The sequence below is a fragment of the Chaetodon auriga genome, chromosome 21 (assembly GCF_051107435.1).
Source record: "Chaetodon auriga isolate fChaAug3 chromosome 21, fChaAug3.hap1, whole genome shotgun sequence".
Lineage (NCBI taxonomy): Eukaryota > Metazoa > Chordata > Actinopteri > Chaetodontiformes > Chaetodontidae > Chaetodon > Chaetodon auriga.
In genome coordinates, this window is record NC_135094.1 from 5098789 (window position 1) to 5116821 (window position 18033).

Below are 18033 nucleotides of genomic sequence, written 5' to 3' on the forward strand. Positions count from 1 at the left end.
GAGCCTGCAGGACCGTTGGCAGTCTTATAGAACAACCTCACAGTTGCTGTAATGTACACTTGGATTTAAACCAAAAGCTCTTACCTGATCTCAGTTGTCAATATCCGATACATGGTTCTCTATCTGGAATGGAGAGAGAGGAAGTTAGAATCACAGATACAGTGTGCTGTTTTAAACTGAGCACACAGGTTGTATTTAATCTTTTCTAAAGGTCACTGCTGATATACGCTCAACAACAGCGGTTATGCCAACCTGCGGAACAGTCTTTGTTGTACATTATCACCATCTGTGATCAATGTGACCTTCAAGAAACAAATAAATCTCTTCCACCGTGTCTCTGAAAAATAATGTCTTCTATTAGCGAGGGCACCGAGCTTCCATCAAGGATAGCATGCCCGTGCTCACCTGGTTAATACAACAAAATAGAGAAAGCGTGGTTAAAAGCATGAACCCACACGAAACAGGATAATTACTTTAAAGTCAATACTCGAACTTGAAAAACTGCGTGGAGTGGTCGTTTGGTTTACTTGTGAGAAAACATGGGGAATAATATTTCAGCTGCTGTATAATAAAGAGCACTGTGGGTGTTTTAAAGCCCCCAGCATGCAGATAACTGTTATTAGGCTAAAACGTCATTTCACAGTTAAGGACATTTGAACACAGCGGAAAGAAGACAGTAATCAGACGTTTGAGTGTAAATGCTTCGGTGAAAGAAGAGAAACCTTCTTTTCAGTGAAAAACAATGTTAACATGGCAGCTTTGGCCGCGGCGCCGTCTTTAAACACCGGTGTGTTTTCAAAGTTCTGCTTTTGAAATCTGGAGGAGCCAAAAGCAGGGGGCTCACTGTTATGAGCATAAGCTGCGAGAGCTTGCTAGCATGCTAACAACAGCAGTACCAAACATTTCACTCTCACTACAAACGATCAGCATCCTGACTTCATCGCCGCTTGTATTATTTCTCCTTTAAGTTATGAAACAGGAATAAAAACAGACACCAAGCACCACCAAGACAAGAATCTACAGACAGAAACAATTAGCTGATTAACAGACGATGCATTTGACTGTCAGAATATGTAATAATCGTTTTTAATCTCCTTCAAGCACAAATGCCGAACGTGTGTTTTCCAGCTTGATGTGGGGAATTTGCTGCTTTTCTCCATTTTTAAAATAATTTTAAATGGAATATCTTCGAGTTTAGACGGTTGGTCGGACAAAACAAGCACTCAGTAACGTCACCTTGGGCTCTCGGAATTTGGATGAGCATTTTTCATTTTCGGACATTTTAGAGATTTTAATCATTTAAAAAAAAGGATCAAAAAAACACTGAAACAGAATGAAAAAGAACGAAAAAGAGCGCGTTGGCTTTTCTCCGCCGGTGCTGCTTCTTCACTGACCTTGAGGAAGAAAAGCTCCTCACACTGTTCTACATCCACAGCTCCACGGTCAGATCCGCACCAGACCACGCAGGTCCGGTCTTAAACGCTCTCAAACGTCTCTTGAGCCCGCCGCTTTAATTATAGCCTGTAAGCGTGTGTGTGCGTGTGTGCGCTCGTGCCTGTGTGTGGGCCCGTGAAGAGGCTGCTTCCACTGTTTGAGCCGGGGTCGACAGGGAGAAACTGTCAGTCCGGGCGCCCTCACCATTCACTCATGTGAAGCCCCGCTCTCTCAGATCTGTGGCCATGAATAATTCTGGAAAATTAACTTTCAGAAGGCGAAGACTGTCTGCCCGCTTGATATCTCCCAAAGTGCCTTGCACTCTCCCTCCCTGTCAGCCCTGTCAACCGTTTCTCTTACCAGATGGTGGCTGCCCTCCTCGTCGTAGTCGTCCTCGCCTCCATCGGTCATCTCTCCCGCCTCCACGTCCAGCGCCCCCTCGCCGGCCTCCTCCCCGGAGTTTTCTGCCGTCTCTGACACGGACTCCTCATGCAGGGAGTCACAGTTGTCCTCGTACTTTCTCTGAGCCTCTGAGTGAGTAAGAGGGCACAGAGAATCAATTGTTTTCTCCTGTTTGCACAGTGGTAGAAAAGTTTTCTTGGCTGCCTTTTACTGTCGCCCCCACTAGCGATCCCCGGAGGCCCTGCCGACTTGACACAAGTGGTCTGACCTCAACAGGCGACCAGCTGACACACAGCCTGTCAACACCGAACGAATTCTAGACTAACTTTTCAGTCGTCCGTCTAACATAACAGACAGACAGGCTCCCACTTTAACCAACGCAGCTGTCTGTACCAGCAGTCAAGCTTTACAAGATAACTTCAACACCAAGCATCTATCTTAGGTTTGCCATTTCACCCTAGTAAGACTGAGGGAGTGTAAAAGCTGGCAGACGTTTTGCTGAGTTTTCTGCATCTTTGAAACATTTCAAAGATTTGACCGTTTTTCTCCAAAAACAAACTGTTTTTCACACCTTCATCTTCTGCGGACTGGAGCGCTCTTGCATCTGTAAAAAGCCTGCACTTTCAAAGCCCGAGATGGTTACAGTTTTTATGGTAAATGACCTTGTCAGCTGCCCCTTTTAGCAAATTGCCCTCACACTTTAAGCATGTCCCCATGCTACTGGCTGTTAGCTGTTCTCTTTCTAACCGGGAAACGTTGCTTTCCTCATTGTTAGCTCTAGCCTCCTCAAATAAATGTTCAAACAGTTTCCCTGGAGGACGACAGAGACTTGGTGTGAATTATTCGGTGTTGGACTGTCATGGAGTTAAAGGCTCTCGTGTTGAGGGTTTGAATAAAGCGCAGCAGACGTGCCCGGTGAAAAACCGTTACATGCACAACATGATATAAAGTGTGAACGACCTTCACAGCGAGCTGCACTCTGCGGCTGGCCTGCCGTGCGGGGCTTCTATGAAGACCTCTCATACAAACTGAGTCAGCGTGCCGTTGACACCTGTCTGCTGTTATGATGGAGAGCTCTTCTGCTCTTATCTCCCACAGTGTCACCAAGACTTATGGCCTGTGTGCGCTCTTAATTTCCCTCCCTCAGTGGTCGCTGTCCTTTTCCCTTTCCCTCCCGGCCAGCTCCCTTTCTTCTGCCCGCTTCTCACCAGAATCGGCTCTCTGCTGCTTCTCGATCTTCTCCAGGCGTCCCAGCAAAGAGTCGATCTTCATCTTGATCTGAGTCAGCTCCCGTTTGATAGTCTGAAGCTGGTCCGTCTTCACTGCTGAGGCACACAAACACAGAAACAGAGACATTTATAGCCAAACTGGGTTTAGTTTGTCCTCATTTACTGATGCTGATCCGCACAGTTTATCACAGACTGCGTGCTGTCATCTGTTAATACTCTTAGTTTTCAAGTTTTGGATATCATATCATCACTCTGAGTCACACTTTCCTGAGGGAAAAACATCTCAATCTGGCCAACTGCAAAGTTCCCCAGTTAAAACTGTGGACCTGCTGCTTTCAATTTGAAGATTAGTGCACGGCTTACGCCCACCATGCTGCGCAGTGCTGCTCAAGTTTCGCTCAATAATGCCAATATCTGAACAAACTGTATGCCGTCTTTCAGTTGACATTGGATGATTATATAAAGCAGGGAGGCTGTTTACACTTGGAGATAGTATCTGCTTGGTTGAGTGCATATTAGGTAGAAGCTTTGTACCTCAAAGCTATAATCCTGAAGATGTTCAAGAAATCAAATCCCACATTTGATGATACTTAGGGGCTCAATTATTTCAGCCAAAGCTTTTCAGTATATTTCCATTCTGGCATTACTTCTCTATATAGTAGCATGGTAACATATCGTACTGGATGCAAATTGCCTCCATACGGATTCACCAGAAATGACGCAGTATGTCATTTAAAATCTGGTCCCATTGATATGAGCATCACAGTTTACTATTCACTGGCCAATAGCCTTATTAAAGCTATTAAAAAGCCATGAAGTTAATGTAAATTGAAAATTGATCTGTCAACAGGGAAACACAGGGTGGCTTTTATTTTGAAGCGACTGCAGGAGATGGAATGTGTTTGTATCTACGATGTTAAGTTAATACACCAGTTTCTCATCAGGAGACTTTCATTATTTAAATTTATGCAGTGCACAGCAGGTCAGCTGAACATACAAAATGTAAAACCATCCAACCCGCAAGCACAAAATAAAACAATGGCAAATACAGATTCCAAATCTGAATGAGTATTGACTAAGGTTTACAAATATTTACCAGTTTTGTTCCGGCCTGTACGATTATAGAAAGCCGATTATAAACTCAACACAAATAGAACTTCTGTCTCAGAAAATGGTTTCTGAAGTACCGAATTACAAGCTCTTCCCAGGAAATTATCAAGAAATGATGGGAGCCCAAAAATAAAGCATCACCAAGTCAACGGAACGCAATGGAAATCCAAACAGGAGATAGTCAGTCCAGTCGAATCAAAAGGAGAAGCAGCTCATTCACCGTCTGGAAAAATCTGTTCGCTCAAGCTTTGCTGAAGGTTATTCTGGAGCCAGGATGTGAATATTGTAATGTGATGTGCAACAGTACGTTTTCCATCAGTGCAGTCAAACCGCTGACCTGGCTTCAAAAGCAAACTTGTGTCGGAGTGTTTCAGCTGCATTTCTGCATTTTCCCTCCCGCCGCCTCTGTTTACCGCCTTGTGAATAATTGCTCTCCCTTCCTGCTTTGCTTTGGGTCTTACAATACATATCAGAGGTTTGGGAAAACGAAGCGTAACCGTATCATGTCAAAGTTACCCTTGATATGTCATGTGCAAACAACATCTGCTGAGAATAAAACAAAATCTTCATTACGTCACCATTAATTCAATGTGGCCCGTCTCACGGCTGCTGAGACGAGGGTGTACTCCTCATCTCAGCAGCTTGAACTGAGCAGATTAAAGAATTTAGACCATAAAGTAATAAGATAATCGCATTCCTTAACCCTCGGCAGCTGAAATGTGTCATCTTTTGAGAGGAAGGAAAAACAGACACCAGAAGTTGAGGAGAAAACATAAAATTCTCTTTGACACCTATCAGATCCTGTCAGGGCTGGAAAGAGGATGGATGAGCGCTCGGTAAACAAACCCACGACTTCCTGCAAAGCCTCAGCCGGAAAATCAGAGGCAGGAGACACGCGCGGAATCAAAACATTACTTGTCTCGTATCATGTCTGCACGCGGCTCTTTAAGTTGGGATATTTGATGTGTATTTGCACCCACGCCGCATCACAATGCGGAGCCCCTCGCATGTCTGTGCGCCGTTACGTATGCGCGAGCAGAGAAACATGCATAAAACATCAAGCGCTTAAAGAAAACGTAAGCGCGCGATAAAGAATTCTCACATATTAGCTCGCTCAGAACTGGATTCACTAAAAGGACGTTTTAATCTTTCACTAGAATTCATGCTGATCAGCAGCAGCTCAGGTGAGATCCATACGGCAGTGCATCTTTAGAACGGAGCAGAATGATTCATGTGAGCGTGAAAAAGAGAGAGAGGGAGAGAGAGAAGGCGTCTTTAACGCCACACCGAAGGCAACACATGGGCGATGTGTGTGTGGAAATCACACGAATGAGTCTCATGTTGTTTTGTGAAGCAGCCGTGAACTCTAAAGCTCCTGAGAAGCAGAAAATCGACCTTTCTGGGGGGCAAAAAGGGGAGAAAACAGGGGATATACAATGATATCTCGATGCTGGAACACACCGGAGTGTCTCTATCTCCTTCTCAGTATCACCTGCTTCCATGCATCCATGAGTGCACGCACGCACACGCACACACACACAGACACACACTTCCTTATTAACATTATCTGAGCTTGTTCTGGGCAGCTTTGATGATAAGAAAGTGTGGAACGGTTTCTAATTTATCGGCGCCTGCAGGCCTTTTTTTTTTCTTTTTTTTTTTTTTTCGTTTTTGTGTTATCAGCCACATAAGCTGCAGGGAGAAAACATACACATCCTAATCCAACATCGTTTTCATCTGCGCAGCACCTTTAAATAGCTCGGGTTAAAGGAAAAGCATGAAAAAAAAGGCCATTGTAATTTAATTAGGGGAGATTTAAGGAATGAGTAATGGATCTAATTTTAGGACCTCACGATGAACCGCAAAAATTTTATCTTGGGGATAGTGAGGATCTCTTGAGTCATTGGTCTATGAAGATTAAAGTGGACAAAGAGTTTTGGGGCTGGTGATGCTGATGTAACTCAGACCCTGAATAGTTGTTGAAAAGTTACCAGACTGGACATGTGGACATTTGGGAGTCAGATCTTTAAGACAAATAGGAAAGAAAGCTGATTTTAGAGCCATTGTTATTACTTTTCATGCACTGATGTTCGCTTAAGCAAAAAGACACCTGTGCCTGCGTTTACACCTTCACAAGCAGCAGCCTGAGTAAGAGCAAGTTGAGGGGTTTGTTCCATGATTCAGGATGGCATCCTGGTCCTCCTTTGAAAGCACAAAGCCTCCTGATTCTGTCAGCGTAAACCCTTTTCAGATCCTGACGTCAGCACGATAAAACATGCTCATTTCATAACAGGATTGAGAGCAAAACAGAACAAAAAAGGTGCGAAGAAACCTGATTTTTTTTTTTTTTGCCTCAGTAGGGAACAACCAATTTCAACCAATAACGACACGACATCCACCCTTCAATCAATCCTCAGCTTTTAGCAGCACAGAGCTGAGATTCGTTGGTGAGCTAGCTGGGCAGCAGCATGTTCGTCGGCATACCTTCGCCTCCTCACACCTCGTTCTGTGTGAAGGTGCTGAAGGAGGCGAGCACTCCTCCGTGATTGAATGGAGGCTAGAATCCAACTCTGAATCACTGTAATTCTCCACGTTCTTTATGACACGCTCGCTTTTCTCAAATTCTCAATGCAGCCCGTGACTCCCATTCACCGTTCACCGGCTTTCAGGCAAAAAGTGAAATCCCGCCTTCATAAACTGACAGTCAACATGTGCATCAACGCAGAAAACACAAATCTATCCATCCTCATGATCCGTGCATCTGACGCCCCCCCCCCCCCCCTTTCCCCAGTGCATTATTGCTCGTGCAGCCCGAGCAGTTGAAACTGCGCACACTAACCTGCCCTGTTGTTTGGACAAGCTAACCTTATTTTGCCGTCCAATCTATCTAGGCCAAAGTCAATACAAACAGTGATTTTTCACAGCGCTGGCAGGGGCAAATTAGTCTCCCAAACATACAGCCGCGCTGCTTAGACACGGGAGAGAATTCATTGACTCTGTCCAAAAAGAGGATGGGAGATGGGCTTTTTTTTTTTTTTTTCTTTCTATAATACCAACTGCAACTGGGTCCTGACAGACCTCACCAAGCTGCTCGTGCTGATAACACTGGCCTAGACAGGCAACAATGAAACAAACACTGTTGCCAATTACACAGGCTACGGATAGAGACTTATGTTTAGGAAAACACAGCTGACCACAGCTCCACAGAGATGGCCCCAATCTCACATTAATTACATTTAGGACGTTATAATGCATCACCGGTTAATCAGAGGACCAAATGAGATCCAGACGGATCCTGGGTGACAGCAATAGCACTGTTTGCTGAATGGGTGCTGCTCGCAAAGCTCTGATTATATTCGTGCTTGCGATTTAGCGTTTTGCTCTACATTGCAGTGTGGCTTGTTCTGAGCTGCTGGAGTGAATTAAATAGCTTTTTATAGTGGCGTGGCGTAAGTAGCGGAGCTGAATCATGCCACCGCTTTTTCTCTCACAGACGGGGTTTTTGAGATTTGCACTAAGCATTGGGTTGTTTTTTTTTGTTGAAAAGGACAGAATGCCATTAGAGTAATTAGGCAGTGTTCCTTTGAAGAAAACAAAAATTAAATGCAGCAAAAATCTGACTAGTGCGGCGTGAACACAAGTAAAAAGCACCTTACTGTACGTACGTTTGAGCCCGGAGGAGGAGGAGGATGTGGGAGGTCTGGAGGATGAAGAGGAGGAGGAGGAGGATGTTTTGATTGGGAAGGAGGTCTTCCCACGGCGGGAGGAGGGAGCGAGCACCCTGGAGCGTTTGAGGGGGATCACGGCTCTGGGCGGGGGGGCCACTCTGCCGTGGTAGTCAAAGAGCCTCGAGAAAAGAAAAGACAGCATTAACCTTCACTCCTCACGCTTTCTGTAAGTAAGTGTCTTTTCTACGAGGCCCTATAACATTCAGAGAGCGTCCGTCGACTCCGTCTCTCTAAAAGGTTTTTCCATTTATTTCAGCATCACTTCTTTCTACAGTTTATTATCTGTTCCCTGTATTGTATTTCCAGATAGATTTTCTATTGATTTCTCTTCCTTGTCTCAAACTGCACACATAAAACAAAAGGCAAGACAATATCCCTCTCTGTTCGACTGGAGGTCGCCGCGTGCATGCAAACAGTCCCTTCACGCATCTTTGGAAAAGCGAAGGGATGAAAGGAAGAGGGTGCTAAATGTCAAACGGAGGTGTCGGCTTTGACACGTGACGGACGTCCGCCGTCGCTGCTCTCAACAGGTCTGACATTTCGAAAAATGTCTCCGCAGATAAGCACTGATCAGCGGCGGGTAAATGAGAGCGGAAACAAGTGTTTCCTTCATCAGCTCGTTGGAGTCGCATGCTTGATCTGTTCCTCCATTCTGACAAGTTGACTGCTTGAAGGTGCTTATGGGGGCAGGTTACAGAACTACACCCGGCAAGGGAAACTTTTAATGAGGAAGAGTCATTAATGTGGAGGGAAGCCCTACTGACCGTTCACTGAACCCCTTTCCTGAGCCATGAATGTCCAATCACAGCTGCGCAACTGTAACTAGGCACGCCAGGCCTGTCAAGCTTTGGATTTATCCTTGTTACTACCTATAGGGCTGTGGTAAGAGCGATAATAAGCATGTAAATCTGTTGTCATTCCAAAACCTACAACAGAGGAGACAGAGTGTAAAGCATGGATTAAGCAGCGTTATGAGGTTACATTTAGACCAGTAATTTGAGAGAAATCGTGAAAAAACTGCTAAGAGCTCTGTGCACTGCGCTGTGAGCACTCAGTATGACGGACATGTGATGTTTTCAACTCACAGTATCTCAGACAGATAAGACCGAGGCGTCTAAAATCATGTACACATAGTTTTTGTAATCAAATGTCAATGAATATGGTGTAACTGTCATTTAAAACACTTATGCAATATGGACGTCATTTTAATTTGAATCAACAGCCATTAGACAGATAGAATACCTCATTGATACCCAAAGGGAAGCTGCAGTGCTGCAGCAGCAATTCACTTATCACAAAACACACATGACTTACACTAAGCTGACCTGAGGTCGGTCAGAAGAACACCATTTTAAAAGATGTACACACATGTGCATAGAGGCTACTGTGCTGGATAAACAATAAAAAACAGAGCTCTCACGGTGCATTTTACAGATCGACATGCAAAGATGATAAGTGTCCCTGCACAGAGGGGAGTCACTGTGCAGCATTTCTGCAGTGGGCAGAAATTACAGGCTCATTACGTGACATTAATTAGGTAACAAAGCTGAAATGTTAATTCTCAAATCACCAAAGTATCTTGAAAATGTATCTACAAAGAAATTCATTAACAACAGAAGGAACAGGAAACATCAGATATAGATAACATAAACAAACTGAATATTTAGCCACGTCTAAAGCCGGCTGATGAACTATGTACAGGTCCTGACAGCCTCGTCTCCCTCACACACTGCGGCCACTCTCATGACGCAGTTACTCTCCGTCTGGAGCGTCGCTGAGGTCGAGGCAGACGAGCTGAAACCGGAGCTGACGGAGCTCACACTGCACATCCACTTCTGCCTCTGACCCTGCTGGTGTTACATTTCTGCACACCGGCCGCTGCTTCCCACACGAGGATGTCTGTTTTTGTCCTGCTTGTCCTTCCTCTTGTCCCCCCTATTCCTCCTTTTCTTGAGCATGCAGGTTTTGCTGGATGGCATTACATTCCACAATTGTGTCAGCTTGCAGGGACGCCCGCCGGCTGCCCCTTCCTGCGGCGCCAAAGGTCATGAAGGAAGGAATGAGGGATGAGACCATTCTTAACCAAGTAGGGCAAATTGCTGGTCTTGCAGGAGGACTTGAGGAGGTGCCTGGGGTTGGAGCTGCAGTGGAGGAGGTGGGCACTGTGGCTGGTGCAGCCCAGGTGGATGCTTCGTCCTGGGAAGCAAAGGAAGGACGCACTGGCACTAGTTTCACAGTCTGCGTTGAGTAAACCGCCTTGTCTCAGCCATCATGTCTCCTCTCAACCGTCCCATGTGAGCGGTCAGATTGGTGAATGCAGCCTTCAGCATCTTAAATATGCTGATGTCCAGGGGTTGGAGGATGTGGGTCGTGTGCGGGGGAGGCAGTACAATTTCAATTTGGTTGGCTCTGCACACATGGATGGCCTGGCGGTTGCAGCGGGTCTCATGTTGTTCCATCATTATGAGCAGAGGTCTTTCTGCGGGGGCGTGTTTAACAAAACAGTCCAGCCATTTTAAGAACAGCTCTGTGGTCATGAATCCGTTGGCAGATTAGCGACGCAGGCGGTTTTTGCTGGACCGTCCAGAGCGTGCGCCGCACCGGGGAGACAGCGAGGATAAAAGATGAACTGATGCAGCGTTGTGCGGTTATGTGGTCGTTGTCTGCTGACGGTAAACGTGACTCTTTCCTCTTGGCACAGAGACTCTTTCTGGTGTGCAGCTGGTGAGCTCAGGGTGGCGACCTTTAAAGCGGGTGCACCAGCTGAGGCCCTTGTCAAGCTTCACCAGGCTGTTGCTGTTACATCTTTTAATTATTTCCACTGCCAGACATTTGATTACAGCTCATGTTAGAGGGAATCCACGGTCTGCCGGTCATACAACATAGGTCACGGAAACACCAATCAAAGTCAAAATGACATAAATAAGGCTTTTTAATACAAGTACTATTAATTCACTGTGTTTTTGAGAACATTGAAAAGGACATTTCTCTGGAAACGGGCGCCACACTGAGGTCAAATCTACCATCTGCCCCAGTGTGGCGATGTGGTGACAGCAGGAAGTATTCATTTAAATAAGTGCGTCAAAAAGGTCAAGTGTCTGAAATACCGTGATGTCCGAAATACAGCGAGTGCTTGTCACCTTTGAAAACAGCCATTTTTAAAAGATTCTCAGTCAGCTTGAAGTGTTGAGCAGTCAGTCAGCCATCTCAGCTAGCAACTTACCATGAGCTTAATGAGCTAGCAATGAAATCTGCCAGAGAAAGCTGTCAGTGCAGCCAGACGCCTTTCAGATATGAGAAGGCAGCTTTTGTCTGCCTTCAAAGATCAGGGGCCTGTTGTTTAAATAATAAGGAATTTTGAGTGGTAAGATAATTTAATGATGATCATTGCCACTGTTAGCATTTTAAATATGTGCCACGTGAGAACGGAAAGCTTGACAGGCGCAGCAACGCGGGCGGATGGCGCTTAATGAACGGCGAATTGTCTCCTTGCTGAATCCCAAATTTGATAACACAGTGTAAATGATACATACCTGCTGTAGAAATCATCCCTGTAGTACTCGTAATCAAATTCATAACCACTGTAAGAGAGACGGGAGGGGGAGGAGGGCACGGAGAGAAAGGGATGAAGAGAGGGAAGGGTTGTATTTAGGGGAGCCATTTTGGATCTGTCAAAAGTAAGCAGATCAAACTCAAGCTGTTCTGATTCAAATGGACACGCTCTAGTTTATGCCTAAAGCTTACTGCAGGTTAAGTGAACCACGCTGGCATGCAAAGACCACAGATCAGCAGAGAAAAGAGAAAGTTTCAGAGGGGAAATACAGTCGGAGAATGAAAGAAAAATCTCTTCTTTTTTTTAGAGCCTGGAGAAGAAAATCAATGTTAACTACACACTCAGGATGGCAACTAATTCAGAATTCAGAAAGCAAAAGAAAACCAAGAGGAGCACAGAAGGTTTAGCTTTAAAATGCTGCTATTCTCACAGGAATTTTAATTAGGATTAATACATTGCTATTTCAGTTTACAGTCGTGTACTGTTGGTTTTTGCCTCTTTCTGTTCCTGTTCCATAATTACCACATAACACCGCGGCTGTGCTCAGCTGCAGCTATAAAATGCAAATGAGGGTTTATAATAACACAATGCACAAAGTAATAAATTAGTAAAATAAGACGTGCAATGCACCAAAGCAACAATTCAGGAAGGAGTAAATTAGCGGGAATATTAGCTTTGCTAATGGACAAAACATCAGAGTACACAAGGAGAGTGTCCCAGTGAATAGGAAAAACATGTCTGCCCCACTGTCACATCAGACTGCAGTAAACAAGCACTGCTTTGATCTGTTTGTGACCAGGAGATGTGTGCGGGGCAGAAAATCAGGGTCATGCTTAATGAAGCTTATACAACAGCATCTCCTTTGAGCTTTACAGGCCGGCGCTGAGCAAACTCCAGTCAAGGCTGGGGAGGCATGTGGAGAGCATTAAAAACTCAATTAGAAATTCAAGGTTCAGAAGAAAAAAAAAACAAAAAGCACATAATAGGAATGCTCGTATTCCAAATATTACCCCACATTTACATCAGCGGGGGCAGCAGGATGTGATGGTTAATATTTATACTGAGGAGCTGCACCTCTGCATGTGAAGGAGCACGCTGGGAGGGGGGCGAGTCTTACCTATAAACAGCTGAGAGCGGCCGTTTGGAGCCCGCTTTAGGCCTGTATGGTTTGGGCTCGCCCGCCATATTTATGTCTGCAAAACAAAACACAGAAAAAAAAAACAAACACAGACAAATTACTTGTCAGCCATTCTTGCATGACCGTGCAAACAGCCTTTACATAAGTCATGCATAAATTAAGATTCAGCAGCAACACTTTAGCATTCACGAGCGGTAAATAAACAATACAACAATGTTGTGACACAGTATTCTGCGGTTGAAAGACATCTTTAAGTGTTTATTAATATATGTGTGAAAACCTCCGTGAAGCATCCTGAATGTATTGATTCTATGAATATTTATTAGAATATTACGGGAGCAAAGAGCGGCCGCAATCATTCGAGATAATTCAGATGATTCATTGTGAAAGTGTTGACATAAACAGTTATTAATTAACGATGATGCGTTCAGTCGTGTGTGTGTGTGTGTGTGTGTGTGTGTGTGTGTGCAGCTAATCTCACATTCTACATCCACCTGATATTTTTTGTGCACATTATGACTGCACGTACACGTATGACCTCTCGTGGCTGCAGCGTTTCACAGCTGCTGGAAAACCTACTTTACTGACCCATTTTATTTCATTTTTATTGGCTCCTCTGTCCCCTTAACGGGCCGATTGGGGCCACGAGTGATCGACTGCTTACGTTTGTGTTTGGTGGGTTCACTTTGAAATTGACATTTTACACGGCTGCCGTTCTGGCACCTGCATATGGTCTCCCCTTCACTCCGCTGCTGTCATGCATACATGCTGGACACACAGCTGCCCTGCACTCACTCATCCACGTGCCCCCAGACACACCTGGTGGAGATCTGCTCTCACTGAATGCACTCTGCTAGTTAACCCTTAACAAATGTCCTGATGTCTGCTTACACCATTAGAACGTGTTACAAACCAATAAATGTTTATGTACGGCTCATAAATGCTAAATAGGGGTTTATTATTAGTATTTATTAATTCTGGCTAGTCTGACTGATTATTCTGGACATTTCCTGAGCATTGCCCAGCAGTATGATTGGTATTATGGGATTTCATTCAGTGCCCATCAATACCAGTGCTTGCTATGTTGCAGTGTAGCCTAATTTCTCACACAGGGTGATGGCTCGTGATGGCACTCACTTATTACTCCCATCCATCTTATACACCTTTCCACGTTTTGCAAGTGTATGCATGCACACGGTTGAAGGACATACTTATTTTACTTTCCCTTTTTAACTCTTCTTTTGTTTTCTGCTGTATTCTTTGTATTGTGTGGTAAAGTTATCTGTCTACTATCTATAGCTCAAAGCAGTGCCTGAGCACAAGGGAGCGCAGAAATACTGCTTCATAATAAAGAGCGTAAAGTATCAATTTAAGCTCTCTGGAAGCACTATTTCAACTGTGAAACCGAAACTTTTTATGCGACATTTACATAAGAGCACAAAGCTGCAGTGCTGTGGGACAAATTCACTAATGTCGAGGTGTATTGTGAGAGCCAGATTTCCGAGGCAAGACCGGAGGATCTCGCCACAGCGCATTGGAAAGATGACAAAATGAAATTCCTGTTGGGAGGCAGGAGAGAATCCTTGAAACACAAAAACAATAAAAAAGGAATAAGCATATAAATAAAAACTCCTCCAAAAGCTGCATGTTAGGGCAGCTTTGATTTATAGCCGGCTGTTTGTCCTTTATGTAAAAAAAAAGAAAATGTTACCATCAGGTGAACAGTTTTGTGACCGAGCCAGTCAGCGATGCAGAATTTTTCAAATCGCTGTCCGTGCATTGCCAAGGGAGCTGCAAGGTCCTCATATTTTGTGCACAGTCTGAGTGGCTTCTGGGAGAAGAGCCAGTGGGTCAAAATAAGCACCCGGCCAAAGTAAAACACTCAAAAGGCAATGAAAACAGTCCAGAAACTTTATGGATGCAGAAAGCTTCATCCATGCAGTCAGGCTGGGAGCAGTGCATGTGAAAAACAGCTTCACAGTATTAAAAGCAGCCTCCTTATCTGAGGTCAGGTAGGAGCTGCGCAAACACTGTTCTCAAATAAGATGAATAAAAGACACAGAGGATCCTGGAGAATATGGATCGCTTGAGGCAGTAAGTGGGAAAAAATGTAAATCCTTTCTGCACATTCTGACCACAGGCAGCAGAATCCCATCATCTGCGTCTCCACACCGTCTTTGATATCACACAACCTTTCGCAGCCATCTGCATGCGTAAAGGCAGCGAGGTGCTCAGACAGACCATTTCAGAACTCAGATAAAAGTTTAAGACCTTGAACAATATACCAACCTACAAGGTGCCCTTGAGAGACTGAAGCCTGTCTGTGTGGTGGACTCACTCTGGGTAACTGACTCATAGGCACATATGGTAGATCACTTAAAGGCACTTTCTGAGAACTTGTTTCTTGCTTGGGCCCATGTTCTCACTATCATTTCGCCCCCTCCAGCAATACACATTTGCTTTAATAATTTATGAGTCCACCCCTCCTGCCCCCCCAAACACCAAACAAGTGGAAGCGTCCCAGTCCCTGGGAGTGGAATTGCACTGGGGTGAAAACAAGCTTCTGGCAGACTCTTCTCTCAGTGGCTGCTCTCAAGAGAAATGGGATTAAACTCTGGTCTGTTTGTACACTACCTACTTAGACACGCTAAAATACTGAATTTTTACGCCAAGCTGCATGACCAAATGATGAACAAGCAGCGTGCAATTTGAGGGGGGGGTGAGGGGGGTGCCATCCATTATGTTAGCAAAATGACCAAAATGCATCCCCCTTGCTAACCTGCCATTCCCCCTCTACATTCCCTTATAGCAGAGAGGGTGGAGGGGCAGGGGACAAAACTTTCTCCAGTGTTTTGTTGCTCATTCTCCGCTGTCGCTTTTGTTTGTGCCATCGGTTTGTCTGCTTGCTCGGGCTGCAGCTCGGTGAGACGGGGACGAGGCCGGAGCTGTCTGTGGGGCTGAATGTGGGTCCTTTAAGGTCTGCTGCACCGCTCTGTCTGGGCGGTGAAACAAAAGGGCTCGACCTCACGGCTGCGTGAACGTACACATGATGCAATTTGAATTTCGCAGCCCTGAAATCACTTACAGATACGTTTGAGGTTGACTCCTATTTTCTATCTGTCCGAGAGGGAGGGTGTCTGCCTGTCTATAGATACTGAAACAAACACAGCCCGGCAACGTATAAATATTTAAGGGAGCGCTGCTATTGGTTGAGGAATCAGGGGGAAAGGTTCTGGAAGTAAATTGCAGTGGAAAGACAGAGGCACAGAGCATAAGTAATCACGGAGGACAGACCTGTGTTCCTCTGTCAAGAAAACAAGGATCCGTGACTCCCCGAAGGAACCTGCCCATGTGTTTTATTGGTCTCATTTGTTGTCTTACATCTCTGTCTCCCTCAGACTACTCTTGCTCATGCTTCCTGCTCTGCCCACGGCCTCACCCTATCACTCAACTTCTCTTTCTCCATTCCTCTCACACGCACTCACACAAGGCGATATCCAACTCCACCTCGCCATCCGTCACTCTCCCTCACATCCCATATTTCTTCCTGTGCCGAGGAAGCTCATTATGAGACATTTAAGCGGCGGGCATCACCTGTGGGGCCTTTTCTATTCGACACCTGTGCCGCCGAAGAAAGGTTTGCAAGTATTATTTCCCCCCTCCTTTCATTAGCAAGGGATGAATAACGGCAGAGCAATAGAAGCCGGGGCTTTGAATACATCAAGGCTATAAACTGAGCCATATGGCAACATATTGCAGGGGAATCACTGGGATGAGAAAAGCACTCCTGTGAAAATCAACAGGACCCAAAAACATAAGGAGAGGGTGAGTCCTGTGAGGAGGACACCCGCACACTCCTGGAAGGAATATGAATGAACTACTGGAGCAGGAACAAAACCTGCTGTTCTTACTGAAGCCACAACAAATCACACTGTAATCTGTCCATCTCTCACGCTCCTCGCTTCTGCCTTTTTACCTTTTTCTGCCGTCAAACAGGGGACGAAAAACCAGCTAACAGCCCGAGGCTTCAGAGGGAGGCTAAGAGGCGACGGGTAGCAGGGGTCACCGCAAGGTCAGAGCGAGGGAGCGACGGATAGATTGTGTCATGTGAGACAAAAACCCTCTTTGTATTACTGTGGGCAGAGTGTTGGAAGATGGACAGAAGGGCGGATTCCTGAAAATCAATTCCTTCTGCTGGACTGGTCTCGTCAGCCGTAACTCTTTGCTACTGGAGTAATGACGATTCAGCCTCTCAGCTTTCACTAACTCACAGGCTTTCCTTTCAAACGTGGCGATAAAGATTATCGTCTAAACATACGGCAAGTCAATCAAGATAAACCTACACTCAGACTGCGTTAATCATTAATAAACACAGCCTAAATACCACTTACAACTAGAGCACAAATTCTGTACAAGCTCCTTAGTCCAAACCCCACTTAAAATGACTGATGCCCCTGTTTGTGCCTGAAAACACACCAGCAGTGATTTGCATGTCAAACTGTTTTGCTTTTTACGGCAGATTTTTCTTCAGCAGTTACAGAAAAGCCAGCAACCAAAACACAGCTGATTTTGCTGGTTTCTGCTGCTGCAAATGACCCATCTGGACACCTGCTGTGCTGCAGCGCACAAGCTATAACTGACAAAACAACAATTGATGTGAGCCAGTTATCACCTTAAATATGTCTGGGCCCTCATGCAGAGACTAAAAATAAACGAGCAGGGACAAACATGACATTTACTTGCTGTTGCAGGTGATAAGGCATCAAGATATGCTGTGTTTGAGAGAATACCTCGATAATGAGGCAATATTTTAGGAATCACTGAGAGGAAAATTTTGGGATATTACTGAATGAGTATAGGAGTACAAAAGTTATGTTATCTGTTAGGTGAAGCCTTCGATGGGCGTTAACAAAAGATGACTAATTGTGTTAATGCAACCAATCACTGAGCTTACTATGCTCCGCTAATGATGTGCAAAAGCTAACACGCTTCAGAAGCTTTCAAATTTTTGGAACAAGCCACACCAGCTGCTCTATGAAGCTGCACTTGAGCACAGCAACACCTTGAGCTTAACTCCAACATCAGCATGCTAACACGCTCCCAGTGACAAGGCTAGCATGCTAATGTTTAGCAGCTATATTGTCTATGATTTTTACCGTTTTAGTCTGAGCATGTTAGCGTGACATCATTTGCTAATTAGCACTAAGTACAGCTTGGGCTCATGAACCAAAGTGTTGAACAAATCGTCTGGGAACTCTGGATGTCTGCAAGGAAACGCCAATCCGTTCACTACATGCTGCGGCTTATGGGCACTGTAGCATTAACAGTCGTCTGCCAGGCCAAAGTAATGGAAACATTTCTCAGAAGCAAAGATGAAATAATATAGAAAACTGGGAGTCGTGACGTAAACCTACTTTATCACTGCATCATCCCGAGGTC

The 18033-nt window shown here is 45.0% G+C and overlaps 1 protein-coding gene across 9 annotated transcripts in view; it reads right to left on the reverse strand.

Annotated features, from left to right (window-relative positions):
• The window catches only part of ralyl (RALY RNA binding protein like), a 135135-nt gene that overhangs the window by 5030 nt on the left and 112072 nt on the right, over positions 1-18033 (reverse strand). For 7 of the 9 annotated variants that reach the window (XR_013079374.1, XR_013079376.1, XM_076761198.1 and 4 more), the window contains 6 exons: positions 12574-12649; positions 11437-11484; positions 7841-8022; positions 3045-3161; positions 1795-1964; positions 85-123 (listed from right to left, as the gene is read on the reverse strand). Coding sequence is in view for 6 of the 9 variants with exons in the window: in XM_076761198.1 (XP_076617313.1) it covers positions 91-123; positions 1795-1964; positions 3045-3161; positions 7841-8022; positions 11437-11484; positions 12574-12649 (626 nt within the window). In the remaining 3 variants the exon portion in view is untranslated. The remainder of the gene's footprint in view (positions 1-84; positions 124-1794; positions 1965-3044; positions 3162-7840; positions 8023-11436; positions 11485-12573; positions 12650-18033) is intronic. The other 2 variants (XR_013079375.1, XM_076761200.1) reach the window with 1 other exon arrangement.